The 16669-nt window shown below is 50.2% G+C and overlaps 2 protein-coding genes across 5 annotated transcripts; one reads left to right on the top strand and one right to left on the bottom strand.

Annotated features, from left to right (window-relative positions):
* Positions 1–2815: 2815 nt before the first annotated feature.
* On the bottom strand, positions 2816–4824 carry LOC144142383 (kelch-like protein 12). Its single transcript, XM_077673853.1, has one exon. The coding sequence runs from the start codon at positions 4726–4728 to the stop codon at positions 2890–2892; it is 1839 nt and encodes a 612-aa protein (XP_077529979.1). The 5' UTR covers positions 4729–4824; the 3' UTR covers positions 2816–2889.
* LOC144142392 (uncharacterized) lies at positions 4725–16419 on the top strand. 4 transcript variants are annotated; one of them, XM_077673879.1, is made up of 5 exons: positions 4725–4822; positions 6988–7310; positions 7378–7476; positions 10263–10368; positions 15299–16419. In XM_077673879.1, the coding sequence occupies exons 2-5, from the start codon at positions 7229–7231 to the stop codon at positions 16122–16124; spliced, it is 1113 nt and encodes a 370-aa protein (XP_077530005.1). In that variant the 5' UTR covers positions 4725–4822; positions 6988–7228; the 3' UTR covers positions 16125–16419. The 4 variants fall into 4 exon arrangements, with proteins under 4 accessions (XP_077530005.1, XP_077530003.1, XP_077530004.1 ...); XM_077673877.1 differs by lacking the exon at positions 4725–4822 and adding an exon at positions 4834–5026; XM_077673878.1 differs by lacking the exon at positions 4725–4822 and adding an exon at positions 5157–5359.
* Positions 16420–16669: the final 250 nt, after the last annotated feature.

The raw sequence follows: 16669 nt of genomic DNA on the forward strand, positions 1-16669 counted from the left end.
GCATTTTGTGAGGCATCCCACTTGAAAAGTGTCGTGCAACAATTCTGAGGCATCCACAGACTGGTAAACCTAACACCATTTCCGGAAAAAAAAAATTAGCTCTCATGCTGACCAGACCATGGCAGGGTAAAAGAGCGAAGAATAGAAAGGTTGCCACCTTCACACGCGGCGGTGCAAGCATGTGCAAGGCACTTTCTTCGCAGATCAGCGAACCAACTTCTCCTTTCACAATGTTCTTTAGTTTGCAAGACCAATGTGCAGGCCACTCCAAAAGGGGGGAGGTCGAGTGGCCCTGCTCCTGACAAGGAAACAATTGGGCCCATCGACTAGCATGCGCAGTACTTCTATGCACATACTCAAAACCACCCTAGTGATTCTCCAATCCGCTTACTTCAAACAGGCACGCAATCAGTGGCTAGATCCTACAGCAATCGTAGCTTCCGACAAGGACTATCTCCGCAGCGCCTCCAATTTTCATAGTATATTCCTCTACTTCACTGCAAGACTGTTTACCCGGTGGCTGCAAGTGACATTCTGGTGGCTACAAACCGAACCCTGCTCACCTCCCCCCCCTCTTCTGTTTTCAGTGTTTTTGCAGCAAAGAAGGCCACCGTTCCCTGGCACCCAGCGGTGCCCAGGCCGGCCTTGAGCAGTGGCTGCATTCAGCTGCCAGAGCTCTGGCGGTGCCTTCGCCTCTGGGGGGGGGGGTCAACTTCCCTCCTGAACTGGGTGGCACCACATTTGCATACTACCGCAGGTGTTGCCAATGGGTTTTGGCAATTGTGGAACAAGTTTATGCGGGGTCCACAAGCTGCTGCCAGCAATTCAAGGCTCGGACACAGAGCCAAAAGTAGAGCGTGTCACGGTCGAAGGCAGTGATGAAATATGAGAACTTGTTTCTAGTTTCTTTTTACAGGATTCTGTTGTCATCTTCATAGCAGCCTAATGGCAGAAAAATGTGAAATAAATGCATTCAACTGCAACTGTGCACGCCTTTCTTCCTCTCCCTGTCCAAATTTAGCATCCGGGGAACTCGTTCACATAATTTGTGGGCCTTCACCACGGCACACCCGTACTAGGCAACCTAGGGGTGTAAAACCCAAATGTAAACCTCTAAAATCTCGAAACTTTACCCACGTGTGCCATCATTGCAACCAAGTAAGTCATTCTTCCGCGATGGGTTTAAGCACTGCAGCTGTGTTCCTGTGAATGCTCAGGCTGAGTGAATGGCTACGCTTGGTTGCTCCTTTCCTGATTGTAACTCCGGTTGATCCTCCAAAGGCCTGGTCGACGCCTCGCCAAGGTTGTTGCCTGGACACCGTGATTTTATTTTACACTTGTTTTGTCAGCTGTCCTAATGGTTTCAGCCTTATCAGGAAACAGTGCTGAAGACACTTGCCTTGACACCATCCAGCAAGGCAGCATAGGCAGCCCGTGCAACAGTTTGTCCTCCAAGCACAAGGATGCCAATGACCTAATACTGACAGTCAAGATACTGCACAAGTTTTAGATGAGGAGCATCTTATAGTCTGTGCATGTCCCGCGTCGGCGTCCGCTTTCGCACTGCGCATGCGCAACTCTCCTCCTTCCCTTTCTCCCACAGCTGCGCGATACTTCTGCCACTTCTCTCGTACCGGCTGCGTGCACTTAGCTTTCACTTCTCCCGCAATCTCGCTTCTGCTTTCGCGGCACATGCTCAGCGCTTGCGCATCTCTCCTCCCCTCGTCTCCTTCAACCTTGACTGTAAATCCGGTAGGGGGCTGCGCGCGTTCAGTTCAGCGCTTGCTGCGGTTGACTCCACTCCAGTCTTCCGATGAAGTGTGATGGAAGCAACAGTCCCGTCAGTTAGTGGGTCCCCCAAATTCGACTAAGAACACAACGGAACCCCGAGATGCTCCGCATCTACTCAGCGTTCTCTTCGGGAAGGTGGGGCTAATTTTTTTTTACCACTGTAAGTTAAATGGCGACGCCTTATTTAGTGTACAAGTGAGACAACATTCGTTAGTCTTTGAGATTAACGTGTTCATCAACAGCATGCTGTACATGATTAGGGGCTCACTGCCTATCAATGAAGTGCGATAGTGGATTCAAAAGGAATAGTGCAAAAAGATTCTTAGCATGAATTGAGATTTTCACTCGCACTTTTACTGAGCTTCACGCTACTTGCAATAATGGAAAAAGATGCGAAAATGATCATGAGCATGACAAAGGCATATAGGAAATTGGTGCAAGACGTAAGCCACCAAATGTACACCCGCCCAATTTTTTATCACGGGAGCGTCGACCGTACCGTCGATCAGCGCCGTATGATGGAGCAATACGACAAACTCAGCGCGTAACGCGCGCATGCGCAGTAAGCAAAGGCCGCTGCTATCGTCTTCTGCTGGGCTGTTCCAACAGCAGACAACCACCCCGATTTTTTCATTTGCTTATCACACTGCTCTCCAACCCACCTTTAACGGGGCGAAGAGGGCAAGTGAAAGCGAGTGGTAACAGCAGTATGGGGTGGCTGTCGGCTCTTAGAACAGCCTAGCAGACGACGGCAGCAGCGGCCTTCGCTTAGTGCGCATGCGGTTACTCTCGTCGAGTTTTTGTCGTATCACCCCATCATACGGCGCTGATCGACGGAACGGTCTAGGGTGCCTGGATGTACCTTCTCGCCGCTGGCACAACTTCTCATGGGATTTGGATGGTCCTGGTAACCCAGATACCGTACCAGTATAGGCCCATGCACGTCCCGTTGAAGATGTTAAGGACCCACTCTATCCTGCATGATTCAGTACAAGGTTTACAATGGAAAATTTCAGTCGGAGAGTAGTGCGAAATAGGCCCACTTTAATCTGCCTTCATTGTAGTTTTCAGCCCCATACATAGCTGCCCATCGCCACTTCACTTCGAAGCCCTTCGTCGATGAGCCATAGAATACGGAATGTTCAATGTAGTGCAACCAAACCAGCTTCGTTTCGCTTTCATTTTCCCTCTCCAGAGCCACTTGTTGGTTTCTGGGTGGTAAGTCTCCATGGTGCCAACTGCCTGCCGCTCATCGCCCACGTCCGGGCTCCCACCAAAGACGAAGATTTTGCTCTCCATGACAGCCACTCCAGGACTCGCACGTCCCTCCTTCATCGGCTCACAAATGTTCCAGGTGGACGTTTTAGGGTCAAAGCACACCACACTTCTGCTGCTCTCCCTCTTCCATGAATCCCAGCCACCGACAAGGTACAGCTTCCCGTTGAGCACACACGGGGACGAATAGGACAGTGGCGGCAAAGATGAGCTCACGGTTTCCCAGCGGTCAGAGTCGGGGTCAAAGCACTGAATGCAACCCACTCTTTCGTCATCTGCCGTATCAGTAACGCCTGCAACAAACAATTTTCCCTGCAAAGACGCAGCCACAGCAGGCGTTGCCAGCTTGGTGTCCATTGCCTTCACGGGCTCCCACTGGTTGCTGACCGCATTGTATCGTTCCACACTGGGAACATCCGGTTCATTGTCGGTAGCTCCCACGGCGTAGACACATCCATCAACTGACGCAAGGGACACATTCCGTCTCCTACAAGTCATAGCAGCCGCTTTGCAATAGGAGTTCAAGGCCGGGTGGAAGATCCATGTGGGGTCATTGCACTTGCATTGCACTCGCCGGTGCTCGCCCCCAACAACAAACAGAGAATTCTGACCGCTGGCTGTGACGCCATGCTTGTACACTCCCATACGAAGTGGAGCAAGGTCAAGCCACTTGCCTTTGCTGGGAATATAGCAATCCACATTCCGCACAGGCTCGAGTTGATCGTGACCTCCAACGAGGACAGCGGCCTCGAGCATGGACGATTTGCTCCGAGGAGTCGTCCAGGGCCGGCTGGACTCGCGACGCCTGTCCGGCAACAGGTGGAACATCTTTGCTTCCTCAAGCAACTTGCAGCAAGTCTCGTTTTGAATCACCTCCGGCGTTTCCGCAACCTTGTGGGCAAGGTAGTAGGGGTTCATGAGAGGCAAGCGCACGTGCTTGAAGATTTCCTCGAAACCCTCTTTTCGTGTTTCGGGACTGTGCCTGAGCCACGTCAAGACTGCCTTGAACAGAAGCTCCTCGTTCTGTACGTTGAGGCGGTCCCGAGAAATCAATTCGACGAGTTTACCTTTCGAAAGTTCCAAAAACTCTTCATGCCAAATCACTTTCTCAAAATATTTGCAGGCAAGTCTTTGAGCCTTGGCTTCGAGGTGAGCGCAGGCGCACCTGTCAGCGAGCTGGTAGACACCCAGACAGTTGGTTTCGTCCAAGCGGGCCTCGAGGAAGCGGCAGCATGCGTCCTTGAGTCGAGTTACCTGGAGGTAGTTGGCCGCGGATAGTAAGGTCTCAACGTTGGTGTCGGTGATGCCGACGGTCGACGTGTACACAAAATCCAGGAGCGTGCGCAACTCGCTCGCTCCGACGTTGTTTACGGGCACCCGGTGCTGTTCCTTCTCAGCCATCGCAGTTGTGAACATTGCCTTAAAGTAGGGACTGCATGACGCGAGGACGACTTTGTGACACGGGAACTCTTCGCCTTCGGCGCACAGAAGGACGTCGCAGAGCACTTTGTCCTTTCGCAAAGCGTCCATACTGCTGAAAATCCGCTCCATGTTTCCGGGATCCTTCAAAGGCTCTACAGCGCTTTTAGAACTGGACATCTCCTCGTCGGGTGAACCTTCCTCCGAAGCTAACGAAGACCCGCTGTTCGACTCTTCGCCCATTTCGGTGCACGAAGAAAATAAATGCGGCTGCAACCGGGAGCGTGAATTTGGCGCGAACACAGAACAGGGAGGATTCGGGGTCGTGACGTCACTGGTAAAAGTCACGTGTCAAAGACCTTTTCATCCGCTTGTTTTGTGCGTTTGTTTTTGTGGTGCGGTCGCTTCGGCGTTTGGCGTCCGAGTTGGTTTCTCTCAACGTAGATGCTATGATACGTTATCGTGGCCGGTTATTTAAATCAGCACGTGCAGCGTCGAGCTATTAACACTCGTCTTCGAATTGTCTGCTTCCCTGAGCCAGGTGAGGGTGAGCCGGCGTGCTGAGCAGGCGTTGGCTGAGCCCTCGCCGGCGAAACGGCGACGAGATGACACCGATCCGTAGTTTGTTACCGCTAGTTCTGCGTTCCCTATCCTACAAGTATGGTACAAGTCATGTTGCCATCAGAAACAACGTGCATCAATGCGCCGCCGAGTTGACCACACGAAGATATGCTGTGTTGTGATGTAGCGAAATCAGTGATTTGGGAATCCATGGGGCGCCACAGAGGAGGCAATTAAATAGATGCGATGGAGTACTGCCCGACAAGAAAGCATATTCGTTTGCAAAAGTCGCCAAAGGCGTTCCTGCTTGTTGGTGAGCCCTGGATGAGCGGGGGGATAATGTGCGCACCCCTTGAGCCCGAATGCAGCGCCGTGCAGGGTCTGGTCCACAGAATAGGCACTGCGTATGGCGCAATTGTAAGCTAAATGCACAAGATATTCATACAAGCGCAATCCAGCCTCGCAACTTTTGTCGTTGTGTGACCGAAGCAGCGCCAAATCGTACGCCGCCGCGCTGCAGGGGTATTTCAACCTTCAGATTAGGGAATTTTTCGAGTCTTGACATGTTAAAAAAGAGTGAATGTCGAAGGAGAGTTTTGTAATTTTGCCGAGCTTGAATTAGAATACTGTATATGGTTTCTCTTCCTTTATAAGACCAAGATGGTGCTTTCTGCGTGGTTGGCACATATAAAGTTTGGATCAAGATGAGTTACACTATACACTAACTGCTCCCTCAAATTTGGGGTTCCTTATTTGAACGACAGTAACCAGCTTCATTCAGAACGACCCATTTTGTTATCCGTGCTTAGAACTTGCACAGTGCGCCACGCTTCCACGTAGGCCAACAGAATTGTCAAATTTTTATACAAGGATTTCCCTTCTCTTTTCGTATTTCAGTGCCCTACTATTACCGTAGCTGCTTTGCTGTAAGCCAAGGTTTTAGCACGAACATCCGCACAATTTATCTTCCCGTACTAATAGTACACAAGCAGCTAGTGGTAGAGTTTGCTTCAAGGTTCACTCCGTTTAACATTTGTCCAGCTATGGTGAGCCTCGAGATGGGATAAGCAAGTTAAAACTGGATATCAGGTTTAGCTTAGTCAGAAGCATTAGAAATGTAGGGGTTTTTTGCTGCATACTCTACTTACTGGGTTCTCCTCAAAGCACGGACAACGAGCACAAAGTATACAGGAGAGGCACTTTTCAGGCTTTTTTTTTTAAACCTACTGAACAAGCAATCCTCTCAGGAACTTGGTGACAAGTGATGTAAAATGCATGCAAATTAATGTTTAAATTTGCCTGTCATTCTGAAAGTAGAGGCGCCTGTCATTCAAGACTTTCTGGTCTTTCTAGCATGAAGGCCTTTGTAAGTGCACATCACCTAAAAAAAAAGTTGCTCGCAAGGCATGGTTCCTGCACATACTGCAATCTTCCACCTGTGGAGAGGAATTTTCTGCCTGTTGTCTCAAGTTGAAATTGTGCTCATTTGAAAGTGGATTTCAGATGTTAGGAATTTAAGTTAACGCAGTTTTAGTGCAGTGCATATGCTTGTTCGTGTGCATCATGAAATTGCAAGCTTAGAAGCTGATTGTGTGGACAGAGCGTGCTTTTCACTCTAAGAGGGCTTCTCGGTCCATGGCCCTCCCCATCAGCTCAACACAACGCACTAGTGGAATTGTTTTATTATTTAGAAGAGGTCGGCATCACTGAAATGATTCAGAATGATACCAAGACCTTCAGATTGCTTTACTCAACTGCTCACACAAACTGAACACTCCCGTTTCTTTTTATTTCATCTTTCCGCATCCTTTTTCTGTCCTGTTATCTGTCGGGCCTTTTTTTTTTCCTACTGCCCCCTCCAAGTAGCATGTCAGTGTTGAAAATTGTGCAAACATCCTGACTTTCTCCTCTAACAAAGAGCTTTCTTTCCATTTTCTGTAGGCCTACCTCAAGTTGTCGGCTGCACTGGGTGCCAGGAGTGGTTTGGCTCGAACATGTCCGACAGGGGAAAGGGGCCTGCACCACAGAGCCCTGCATACCACACTTCCGTAGCGTGAGTTCCAGGCTGAGATGCCTCGTGAGCTGGGACAGTCTACGTCTGTAGCCACACTGACCAGTGACTGAACGGGCAGTGCCGACGACATTGGTGACAGACTGCACAGCCGTTGCCGCATGCTTCGGCATGACCTGCAACCGTGAACCAAGCAGTACCGCAATGTCCGGAAGTCGGCAACCTCAGGCCGCTGTCTGCACTGCCGACAAAGGTACCTTTGCTTTGCAGGTTTCTTTCTGTATGGGGTGCACGTTGAGAAGTTTTATTTCCTCGTGCAGCGGTTCATTGTGGCTGTCCAGGGAGCACACAGGAGGCAACGCAGACAGACCCAACATCCCTCACAAGTGCAGGCTGCCAAACAGAAGCCGCATCTCCAGGTTTGGGGGCCGCCACTTTTTTTTTTTTTCTTTACATGCTGGGAGTGTCACTTGGCTGCTGTTGTCACAGATTATGTGACATGCTTGCCACTTGCCGTAGTTCTTCTTTGCAGTTCGTGTTGCCGTTAAACATTTGGGAAACACGTCACTTAGGCACTGGTTTTGGGAGCAGGACATGACACATGTTATTGAAAAAAGTAGCTGACATTACTATAGTTTCTAGTGGGAAGTTAGTGCACAGCACGAACTGTGGTCTTCTCGGTGACGACGCATAGCTGCTGCGTCTCAGGAAGAGATCGCATGATTAGCAAATGCACGGCGGCGTGCACCACTCTGCCGTTATCTTGCAGCGCGTCGCTGCTGCCGATCACGTTGTTGCAAATTGTGTTTGAACCTCCCGCACAAACGTCATGTGGTTCAGATGAGCCACAAATGCAGGAGGAGTGACTGGCAAAAGGGGAAGGGCGCTGCAAAAGTGAGGGGGATGCAGTGAGACATACTGAGCCGTGGCGACACACTGGGAGATGACGCCATAGCAGCGTGTGCTGCCCTCCCCCTCACACTTTCGCCAGACACTCCGCCTCCGTTTTCCTTCTTCCTTCGGTGTCTCTATAGTGAACTAGAATGATCTAGTGGCGCGAACGGCGAGGAAGGGGTGTGCTCTTTTGTGTAGAAAACACCAGGTGGCGCTGCTGCGCCCTCTTCGAAAGGCGCCGCCGCGGCAGTCGCTGTACTTCAGGCGATCTGCAGTTGTTATGACTGTCGTTGTTCCGATGTTGGGTAGTAATTAACCTTTACAAAAAAAAAAAAAAAAGCTACTCGCGTCTGGCATCCCCGTACCTTGCTAGGAACGTTTTGTTGCAAATCTGCACGTTTGAGCGGTAGGGAAACGGCTATAAATCGTGTTGTTTGGTGTCGTCTGCTACCTGTGCAGATGATCGTTACGAGCGTACGCGTTCGATGTGCTGCCGGCGGACAACTGCTATGTTTAATTCTTTACGAATGGATTTACTTTTCTTGTATTTACTGTAATAAAGTCCCGGCATGAACCTACTCGTGAATTTGACTTTACAGAAGCAAATTATACCCAGTATTCACGCGTCCAGTAGCACCCGGCCGATTTTTTTCAGCAGCAAAGTTTGCAATGAACAAATTACCTTCAGAGGAAGCTTTCCCCAGGCACTTAGGGCTGAATGCGGCGTTAGCACGTGCAATACATCACTAAACCCCGTAGCCGTCATCACGACCCTTTGCAGGCCGAACTGCTGTCAGCTTCTTGCAGCACACTGTTCGCAACAGCTGGGGAATCTATTTAACCGCTTCCGCATAACACACTACGAAAAAATGTTTGCGCCGACACTTTGTCGTCATGTGGATAGAAGAGCACGGATTTCTCGTGAAAAACTTCTAGCTTTTCTTCTCTTCGTATCGATGTGGTAGCGAAAAGAACGTTTCGATCGTCGGCAAAATTTAGCCGGCACCAGAGCTTTGAAGGAAGCTTGACTTCTTGAAGATGGGTAATTGGGAAAGCATCCCATTCCACAGAACTTGCTCCTTCATTTGACGAGCCCTGCGGAGAGAGAGAAGCCTCGTGGTGTGGCTGGTGCACCTCGTCTTTTTCGGCTCTTCAGCTTTGTCGTGGCTTCTTGCTGACTGCCGAAACTGGAACTCTTTTTTTTTTTTTGCCCGCCTTTTTCTTTGCAGCTTCCGCCTGCATGCTCCGTACAGAATTCGACGCACAGTAGGCAGGATGGTAGGTACAGCACCTGGAGCCAGTGACAGCTTCCCGCGTGCAAGTCGCACTTCACAGCCGTTTATTACGCGGATTTAATGCCGCAATATGCAGTCGGGCTCAAAGTGGCGCTCACCGACGGCTAAAGAGATGGTCAAGAGTTTGTCCAGTCTTCCCCAATTTTGTTCGCACTTTTTGCGCAGTTCATCGTCCATTGGAGCGGCGAACAAAGACGCCTTGGGAGCACCTGGGTAACCACTGTGACAACCCGGAGCAAGGGAATAGGTGTCCGTCCTTCGTTTTGACATCGCGGCTACCCGGCGCCTGTCCAACCTCTATTCGACAGCACTCGCAATAACTATTTTTCTGACGATTAGATACCCCTTGCTTCTGTAGGGGAACATCACGGAAACGTAAAACACGCAGAAAATGAAAGGCCGGCCTCGACCATAAACAGACGGAGAGTCTGCCCGACCGAGCGCCGCCAACGCATCGCACATCCCCTCGTGTCGTCTGCGCCGCTAGCAGACGACACAGCGCTACTTTGTTTGTTGCCGTTGCCCGATGGCTCAAACGGGTCTGATAAGCAACAAAACGTTCCTAGAAAGGTGCAGGGACAACAAAAGGGAGCATCTTTCTGCCATAAAGATTAATTACTGTACCACACTAAAAAACGGCAGCGGCAATACCTGGCGAGCGCCCCAAGCAACGGCCCGTTCAACCACGGTACCGTTTTCGGAGAAGGCGCAGTGGCGCCCCTGGCGGCGGTAGACACGCTTTGCTTCAGCCGAACGCGGCAGAGCGCTCCCGTTCGCGCCACTGGATCAAGACATTCTAGTTCACTGTAGGTGTCTCGCTTGCTCGGTTACGCGGACATGACCACTACCGCCAAACCACTGTACCGACCACTAAAGTGCTGCACACTAAAACCACGAGTGGTCTTGTAACACTGTCATTTCCTCCAGACGTGTCTTAAAACGAGCTTTTCAGGACTGAACGATTTGCTAGCAGCGGCGGCACACTGGAACCTGTTTTGCCATTCTGACCTTTTCAGATACCAAGGTCGCACTCGTTGAGGATGGAGTCACCAGTGAGAGGTGCCGGAGACTTTGCCACGCAGTGAAGCCACCCGAACGGCCACAAGAAACACTCTTTACAAGGTGAGCGACACTTGTGCTGAGATAGGGGGTCATGGGTAACGGCTTATGAAATGAGTTTAACTGCAGCGGTCACTGCTCTGTTGCTCACTAAATATTAGTGCTTGTTCCTAACCTTAATTTTGCGCAGGAATTCAGGTTCACTGAATTCAGGGATTCAGGGGCACTGACACAAAATTTTGAAGGCGAGATAACTTCGGAGATAGATTGGTGGGAACACATATACATCATCTGCAAAATATCAGCGGCGAATACAGCCTAGAACATATTTAAAATCAATTTTAAAGTGTGCAAAACTGAACCGACCTGTCAGCAGAGGACCACGCGCAATCGACATCCCGAGGATATTGTGTAAATAAACAACATCTAAACACGTCACGAGTTTGTGTTTGCCACTTCCGCACTGCCGGCCGGCTCGCCCGGCTCGCCGCTCCAATCGGAGGGCCGGAGGGCGGAGCTTCTGCTCTCGAGAACGAACGACCCGATCGTTGGCGGCGGAGGCGCCGTGATTTCGTCAGCTCATGGGGCAGCTGGCCGCGATCAAAGTTCTACAGCGATTCCAGGCACTCTGTTTCTATTACTGTTTATTACCATTGGATGCGAAAACGCGCCGGAGGCACGAAAAGCCCACTGAGCTAGCCGCACGGTCGCTGTGCAGGCGGCGGCCACGGCCGCGCAGTGGCCCAGGCCGACGCAGGTAGCTCGAGTGATATCTTGTTACCGCTGCACGAAATTGCCCCCAAGTCCCGACCATGGTGGCTTACATGAGAAAGGAGTTAATGATGCGATGGCGGGTTGCATTAAAAATTGTCATCTGCACCGCTTACGAGAGCGGCACTCGAATATCCGCCGCAGTGCTAAGCCAAACACATCTGTAGGCGGACCTGTAGGCAGACCGGGCGGCTGCTCCCAGCGCGCGTCTTGCCACCCACCGTCTCGAGCGTCGCGCGTCGTTCTTTAGCCGCGGTAGCATTTGCACTCGCAGCGCCTGCGTCACATCCACGGTCGCTTTATAATTAAGCGCCTCACGAGATCAGTACGGGGGGGCATTCGCAGAAACTGCCGTAGATGCGGATTCGACAGTGCTACGGCGGCTCTGCTCTGTGATATCCCTCCGACGGTCACGTGGTCAGCTTTGTGCACACAAAATCCACAAAATCCATCGTTTCGCGGCACTCGCTGAAACCGAAACTGCGACTGGCCGCATTTAAAATGCCTCTAATTAAACAACCGTCGCACGCTGAAGCAAATGAGGTTTCTACAGGTTATAAGTAGGTCACTAGCTACTTATCGCAACAAAAAAAACAAGTTGCAAAATTTTTGTGTCAGTGCCCCTTTAAAGCTTTGGGCATTTTGCACTTAGAAATTCTATGAAGAGTCTGTTCGTTCCTTGCTCACGTGTGTTCAATTTGCTGATTGAAGGCAAGTGCAACATCGTTAGAGCCCCTAGCTTTCCGCGATTCCGCAATTCCGCAATTTTTCGCGGAATTAAGGTGTTTTCGCGGAATTCCAAAAAAACCGTTAAAAGCGTGGCACTACGTCCCCAAAACGATATATTCGGTGAAATGTGGCGGGAAAGTGGTATTTTCTATTAGCAATAGCAAAATGGTTTCTATTGTTTGTATGCAATATTTTTACTGTTGAAAATTTAAAGTTGCATCTGCGTATTCCTACCTTATCAAATGATAAAAGTGGCTAAGTGGCGCAGCCTTCAACTGAATCAAAGGGCTTAGCCATAGCCACAGAAAGAGAACATTGTACACGACAAGGCTGGTCAGATTGCAAACAAATGAAGGATGCAATGAGTAAAGCGGCTAGCAAGGCACTAGTATACTTGGAGAACTCTGGCACTTGGAAGTTCTTCAAGAGTGTGAGGTGCTTGGATCCCCACCAAGTTGTGTGTCTCTCAGAGAAGAGATCAGAGTTTGGGGCCGTTGCTGGATTTATAGCCCTAGCTGCTGAATGGCAGGTGTCCTGAAGTCTGCCCAAGACCTCAAGTCTAGTGACAGGGACTTGGCACAATTTCTTTCTAAACAAGAAAAGCTAGGTGAAGATTTTGGTGTCCTGGCTTTCTGGGCTGGGATGGAACACCTGACTCCAACACTTTCTTCCATCACCCTTAAATACCTGTCGGTGCCAATCAACTCTGTTGACGCAGAAAAGTCATTCAGTCGCTGTGGTGACATCGTGCCTCACAAGCGCCATTCTCTTGATGAAGAAAGCACAAAGCATCACCAGATGCTCAGGCACAACAGCTTCCTTCAGGTGTAAACAAAATCTAGCATGTTAGGAGTCTGAAGTGTCTAATAAATTAACTGTCGCATGTAGCTTATGCTGTTTCAATGTTGTCGCGGAATTTTGCAGATTCCCCTGTCTAGAATCGCAGAATTTGAAATGTTCCACCGCAAAAAGTGAGGGGCTCTAAACATCGTGTATATTTCTTAATCTCTGGATAAAAGTATCGTTGGATTTTGGGAGATCGGTCTCTTCACAGGTTATCACCAGGAATTTTTGAGCGGTGGGCATATTGAAAATAAGGGAGAAAGGGGGGGGAAGGGGGGGGCATAAAATTCGAGAATTTCAAATTTTCATCGCGAAATCAAGCAACTCTTGTCAAATACTGGGCATTGTGGTGCCGCAGCATGACGAAAAGGGGAAGATCTTAAAATAATAAAGTGACAGGTGCACGCATTGACTCCACATTTGGACGTAGCTGGCAGTTGGAGACTTCAAAGCCACTCGTTGATACTCCTTTCCTTGTAACCAGATGGTGGGAGGGGCATCCCGCTGCCGCTTGCATTGCTTTCGCACAGTGGCCGTTTTGAGTCCCTCAGACGTGCATTTCGAACAAGTCACTCTGGGCCGTTGTCTGCCTACCGAAGGCAGTGGGCAGCATTTTCACCGTTGCCCACCACTGGGAGAACCCTGGCTCGACGTAAACGCAATCCTAATTTTCGCTGGCAGCTAAACCCTGAAAATGGCACATCTGCTCCGCCACAATCCATTTGGCTGCTCAATGACTGACACAATGGGAGTTGAGCAGACTAGTCATGAAGCCTAGCAGGAGATTTGTTTCGAAAATTTGCATCTGGCCTACATGGGTGCACGCTGTAAGTGCAGCATCTTACATTGCATGATATCAGAGGACCTTTTGTGTTTTTGAGCCGTCTGGCCTCAGTATTTGTGTGCGCTGCTCCCCTGAGCACAGATTGGTTGGCTGCGTGCCGTGAGGTAAAGCAGACGTGGCAACTGTTTTAAGGTGTACTGTGGTTGTTTGTGGCTCACACTGCATTGCCGCCGTTCTCTACACGTAAATGAGTTAGTACAACTGCAAATGTGGGGATGTGACTGCTCAAGCTTGATTCTGGCGTACAGTAGCCGACCGTTTTTTCGGACTCCAAAAATTCAGACTTGCTGGATATGCCGGACCTTCCCGAGGAACCGCCAGTTGTCCTGTAGGAGCAATGTAGATAGATGAACAGCGGATATTTCGGACAAAATAAAGCCAAAAGTTCCATTTCCCAGACAAAATTTTCCGCGACATAGCAACGGTGCGATTCCATACGACACGATTTTGAATCTTAAGCCACGTGGCTAGCCTTAAAATGTATGGTGATTGGCTTGGCTCCCGCCGAGATTACGAACTTTTGACCTTGGAGGCCATAATTTTGCGTGTAGTCTGTGGCAGAAGCGATATCAAAAGGTGGAAACGGGACATACAAGGGCAGTGTTTTTTCTAGACACCGCTTTTTTGGGGGAACGAGGTGACGCTGACTTATCAGGAACATGACCATCAGGTTTGTCCTAAACCATGCGTGACTTCTTCAGTCCTATCTAAATGAAATAAATCTCGTTTTTGTGACTCGTGGATTTCTCGGACTGCTCTTTTATTCGAACTATTTTTCGTTCCCCTCCAGGTCTGAAAAATCAGTCGGCTACTGCACTGGAAGAGGTCGAATGCGCAACGAAATTCGCAAAACACAAGTCCATTGTCACTTCTGGCGAGATGGCAGTTCCGGTGGGCTGTGGAGTAATATTTCTCTCAGCCATTTGAAAACATTTCTTCTGTAAGCTGAGTAAAGTTGATGTTGAAGTCATCAGTTACGACCCGATGTCTTGCAGAAGAGTAGTAACAACTTACACGCTGTAGCTGATTTCAGTTACAGTGATTGGATAATGTAGCAACTTCTCTACGAGTGCAGCAAGTGGTCCGTTATATCCTGTCACCACTTGACAGTTTTTTGGCGCTTCCCATGAACTGCTACGCTCATGTGCAGGACATGAACTTGCGCGTTGGTTCATATTGCACATTTCTTGTTCCACTATAGAAAAAATATACTGGGAAAAGCAATGAGGACAGTTTGTTTGAAGCTAGCTTTCTTTTTGTAGTTTCTATTGTTATGAAAAGACAGGTTTCAATGGAAATTTACGCAGCTGTATCCTCCTCAGTGCATCATCTCACTTCATGGCATTACACATGGCGTCAAATCTTGAACATGCTAGCACATGGGTAAGGGGAGGGGGGTATTCAGCCCTGGTGGTTTTTCTTCTGAGCCTGCGTGACACTACTAAGTGAGTCGCAGAAGGTGACCTCGACTGTCATTAAACGTCTCCTCCATTGCAGTTGTTGGCGCTCTCTGTGTCTCTCCCTCACCTTTTGTCTGTCTTTCTCCCTCTTTTCCTCTATCTATATCTCCATCTTTCTCACTCTCTCCCTCCTTTTCCCTCTTTCGTTATATTCTCTCCCTCTTCACCTCTCCCACCAGCTTTCTCACCCTGTCTTTCTCCCTCCTTGTTCTGTCTCTCTTTTATCCCTCACTCTCTTTCTCGCTCTTGCTGTCTTTCTCAATCTCACCCTCCATCTTTCTCCTTGCTTCTCTCCCTCCTCCCTCACTGTTTTCTTTCCCACATCCACCCTGTCCCACTTACGCAGGAGCCCTGATCAAGTTCACCAGCAGACCCACGCAGAAGAAGAGCCCCACGCCCGCCAGTCTCCTGCTCAATGCTCCACCACAAGGCCACCTCCCGAGACGGGTCCGGTCATCGTGAGCGCACAACCGGCAGCCAACGAACCTCCCCACGAGTGCAGTCTCTGCAAGAGGCACTTTTCCACTAAACGTTCCCTACTCGCCCACGAAAAAACGCACACCCAGAGGCGCTATCCGTGCCACTTTTGTTGGAGGCGCTTTGCCGACCAGACCAGCTGCAGCAACCACGAGAGGATGCACGCGAAGAGGGCAGCCCACGTGTGCCCTGTCTGCAAGAGGGGCTTCTCCCGCCAAGATCACTTGGTCGCCCACACCGCGCAGTGCTTCAAGTGCCAGCTCTGCAACAAGCGCTTTCGCTGCCACGCAGACGTCGTCGCCCACGAAGCGGCCCACGACGAGCGTTTTGAGTGCGACGTCTGCAAGCGCCGCTTCCGCCGTCACGCCGACATGCGGAACCACGCCGCGAGTCACGCGAGGGCGAGGGCCTTCGCTTGCGACGTCTGCAAGCGACGCTTTTGCCGCCAGGCAGACATGGACAACCACGCCAAGAGCCACAAGAAAGCGTTCACGTGCGAGGTGTGCGGGGGCCACTTTCTGTGCAAGCAGTCTCTCATCGATCACATGATAACGCACGTGGAGAAGAAGCCCTATGCGTGCATCTTGTGTCACCAGGTGTTTCTTGAAAAAGCGGGCCTAGTGCGGCACGAGTGCGTGCCTCTAAGGAGACGCATGGCGGCAGCGGCAGCCCTCGAAAACAGCTTCCCTGAGTGAGCCGATTGTCGAGCAGCTGATCGTTAAGGCGATTGCCAAGTTCAAAGACATCAGGCAATGATGCCTTGGGAGTGCTTCGGCAGAGACCTCAACTTCATCACTCAGCAAACAAGCCCCATTAGCCTCTTGCGGTGATAGCGCACGTGCGTCTCAAGCGTGGGAATGGACTTTTGTGACGTGCTTGGGCCCATTTTGAAATGCACAATGCCAGACCCGTAAAGCTGGTACTTCTGCAGAACCACTGCGTCGTTCTGCTCTACCTAGAAGAGGAGACAAACAAAAGGTTCCTACAGCACATGATTCCTAGATTACATTGCTTCCGTTCCATGGTTTTGCAGTTTCAGAAGAAACGGCACCAGGTCGCCGAAAAGTGGGCTGTCTCATTGCGGCCCCCAAAGGCGAGCGGTGGGTTTCAGGGTGGCACCATGTCGACCAAAAGAATGGGCTCATCTCTGTCACCTCACAGGTCAACTCTGTAGCAGAGGTGTACTTTGCACGCATATCGGGGAATGACAGGACAGGCAATCACTAATCTGAAGAATGGC

This window comes from Haemaphysalis longicornis, unplaced genomic scaffold (genome assembly GCF_048455015.1).
Source record: "Haemaphysalis longicornis isolate Haplotype H1 unplaced genomic scaffold, Haemaphysalis longicornis Haplotype H1 scaffold_6, whole genome shotgun sequence".
Taxonomy (NCBI): domain Eukaryota; kingdom Metazoa; phylum Arthropoda; class Arachnida; order Ixodida; family Ixodidae; genus Haemaphysalis; species Haemaphysalis longicornis.

What these genes read in the sequence shown, in the direction of transcription:
- LOC144142383 (XM_077673853.1), bottom strand. Translation starts at nt 4,728, where the DNA reads ATGGGCGAAGAGTCGAACAGCGGGTCTTCGTTAGCTTCGGAGGAAGGT.
- LOC144142392 (XM_077673879.1), top strand. Translation starts at nt 7,229, where the DNA reads ATGACCTGCAACCGTGAACCAAGCAGTACCGCAATGTCCGGAAGTCGG. An exon ending in TGTCTGCACTGCCGACAAAG is followed by an intron (nt 7,311 to 7,377) that starts GTACCTTTGCTT and finishes TTCCTCGTGCAG; the next exon opens with CGGTTCATTGTGGCTGTCCA. An exon ending in AACAGAAGCCGCATCTCCAG is followed by an intron (nt 7,477 to 10,262) that starts GTTTGGGGGCCG and finishes TGACCTTTTCAG; the next exon opens with ATACCAAGGTCGCACTCGTT.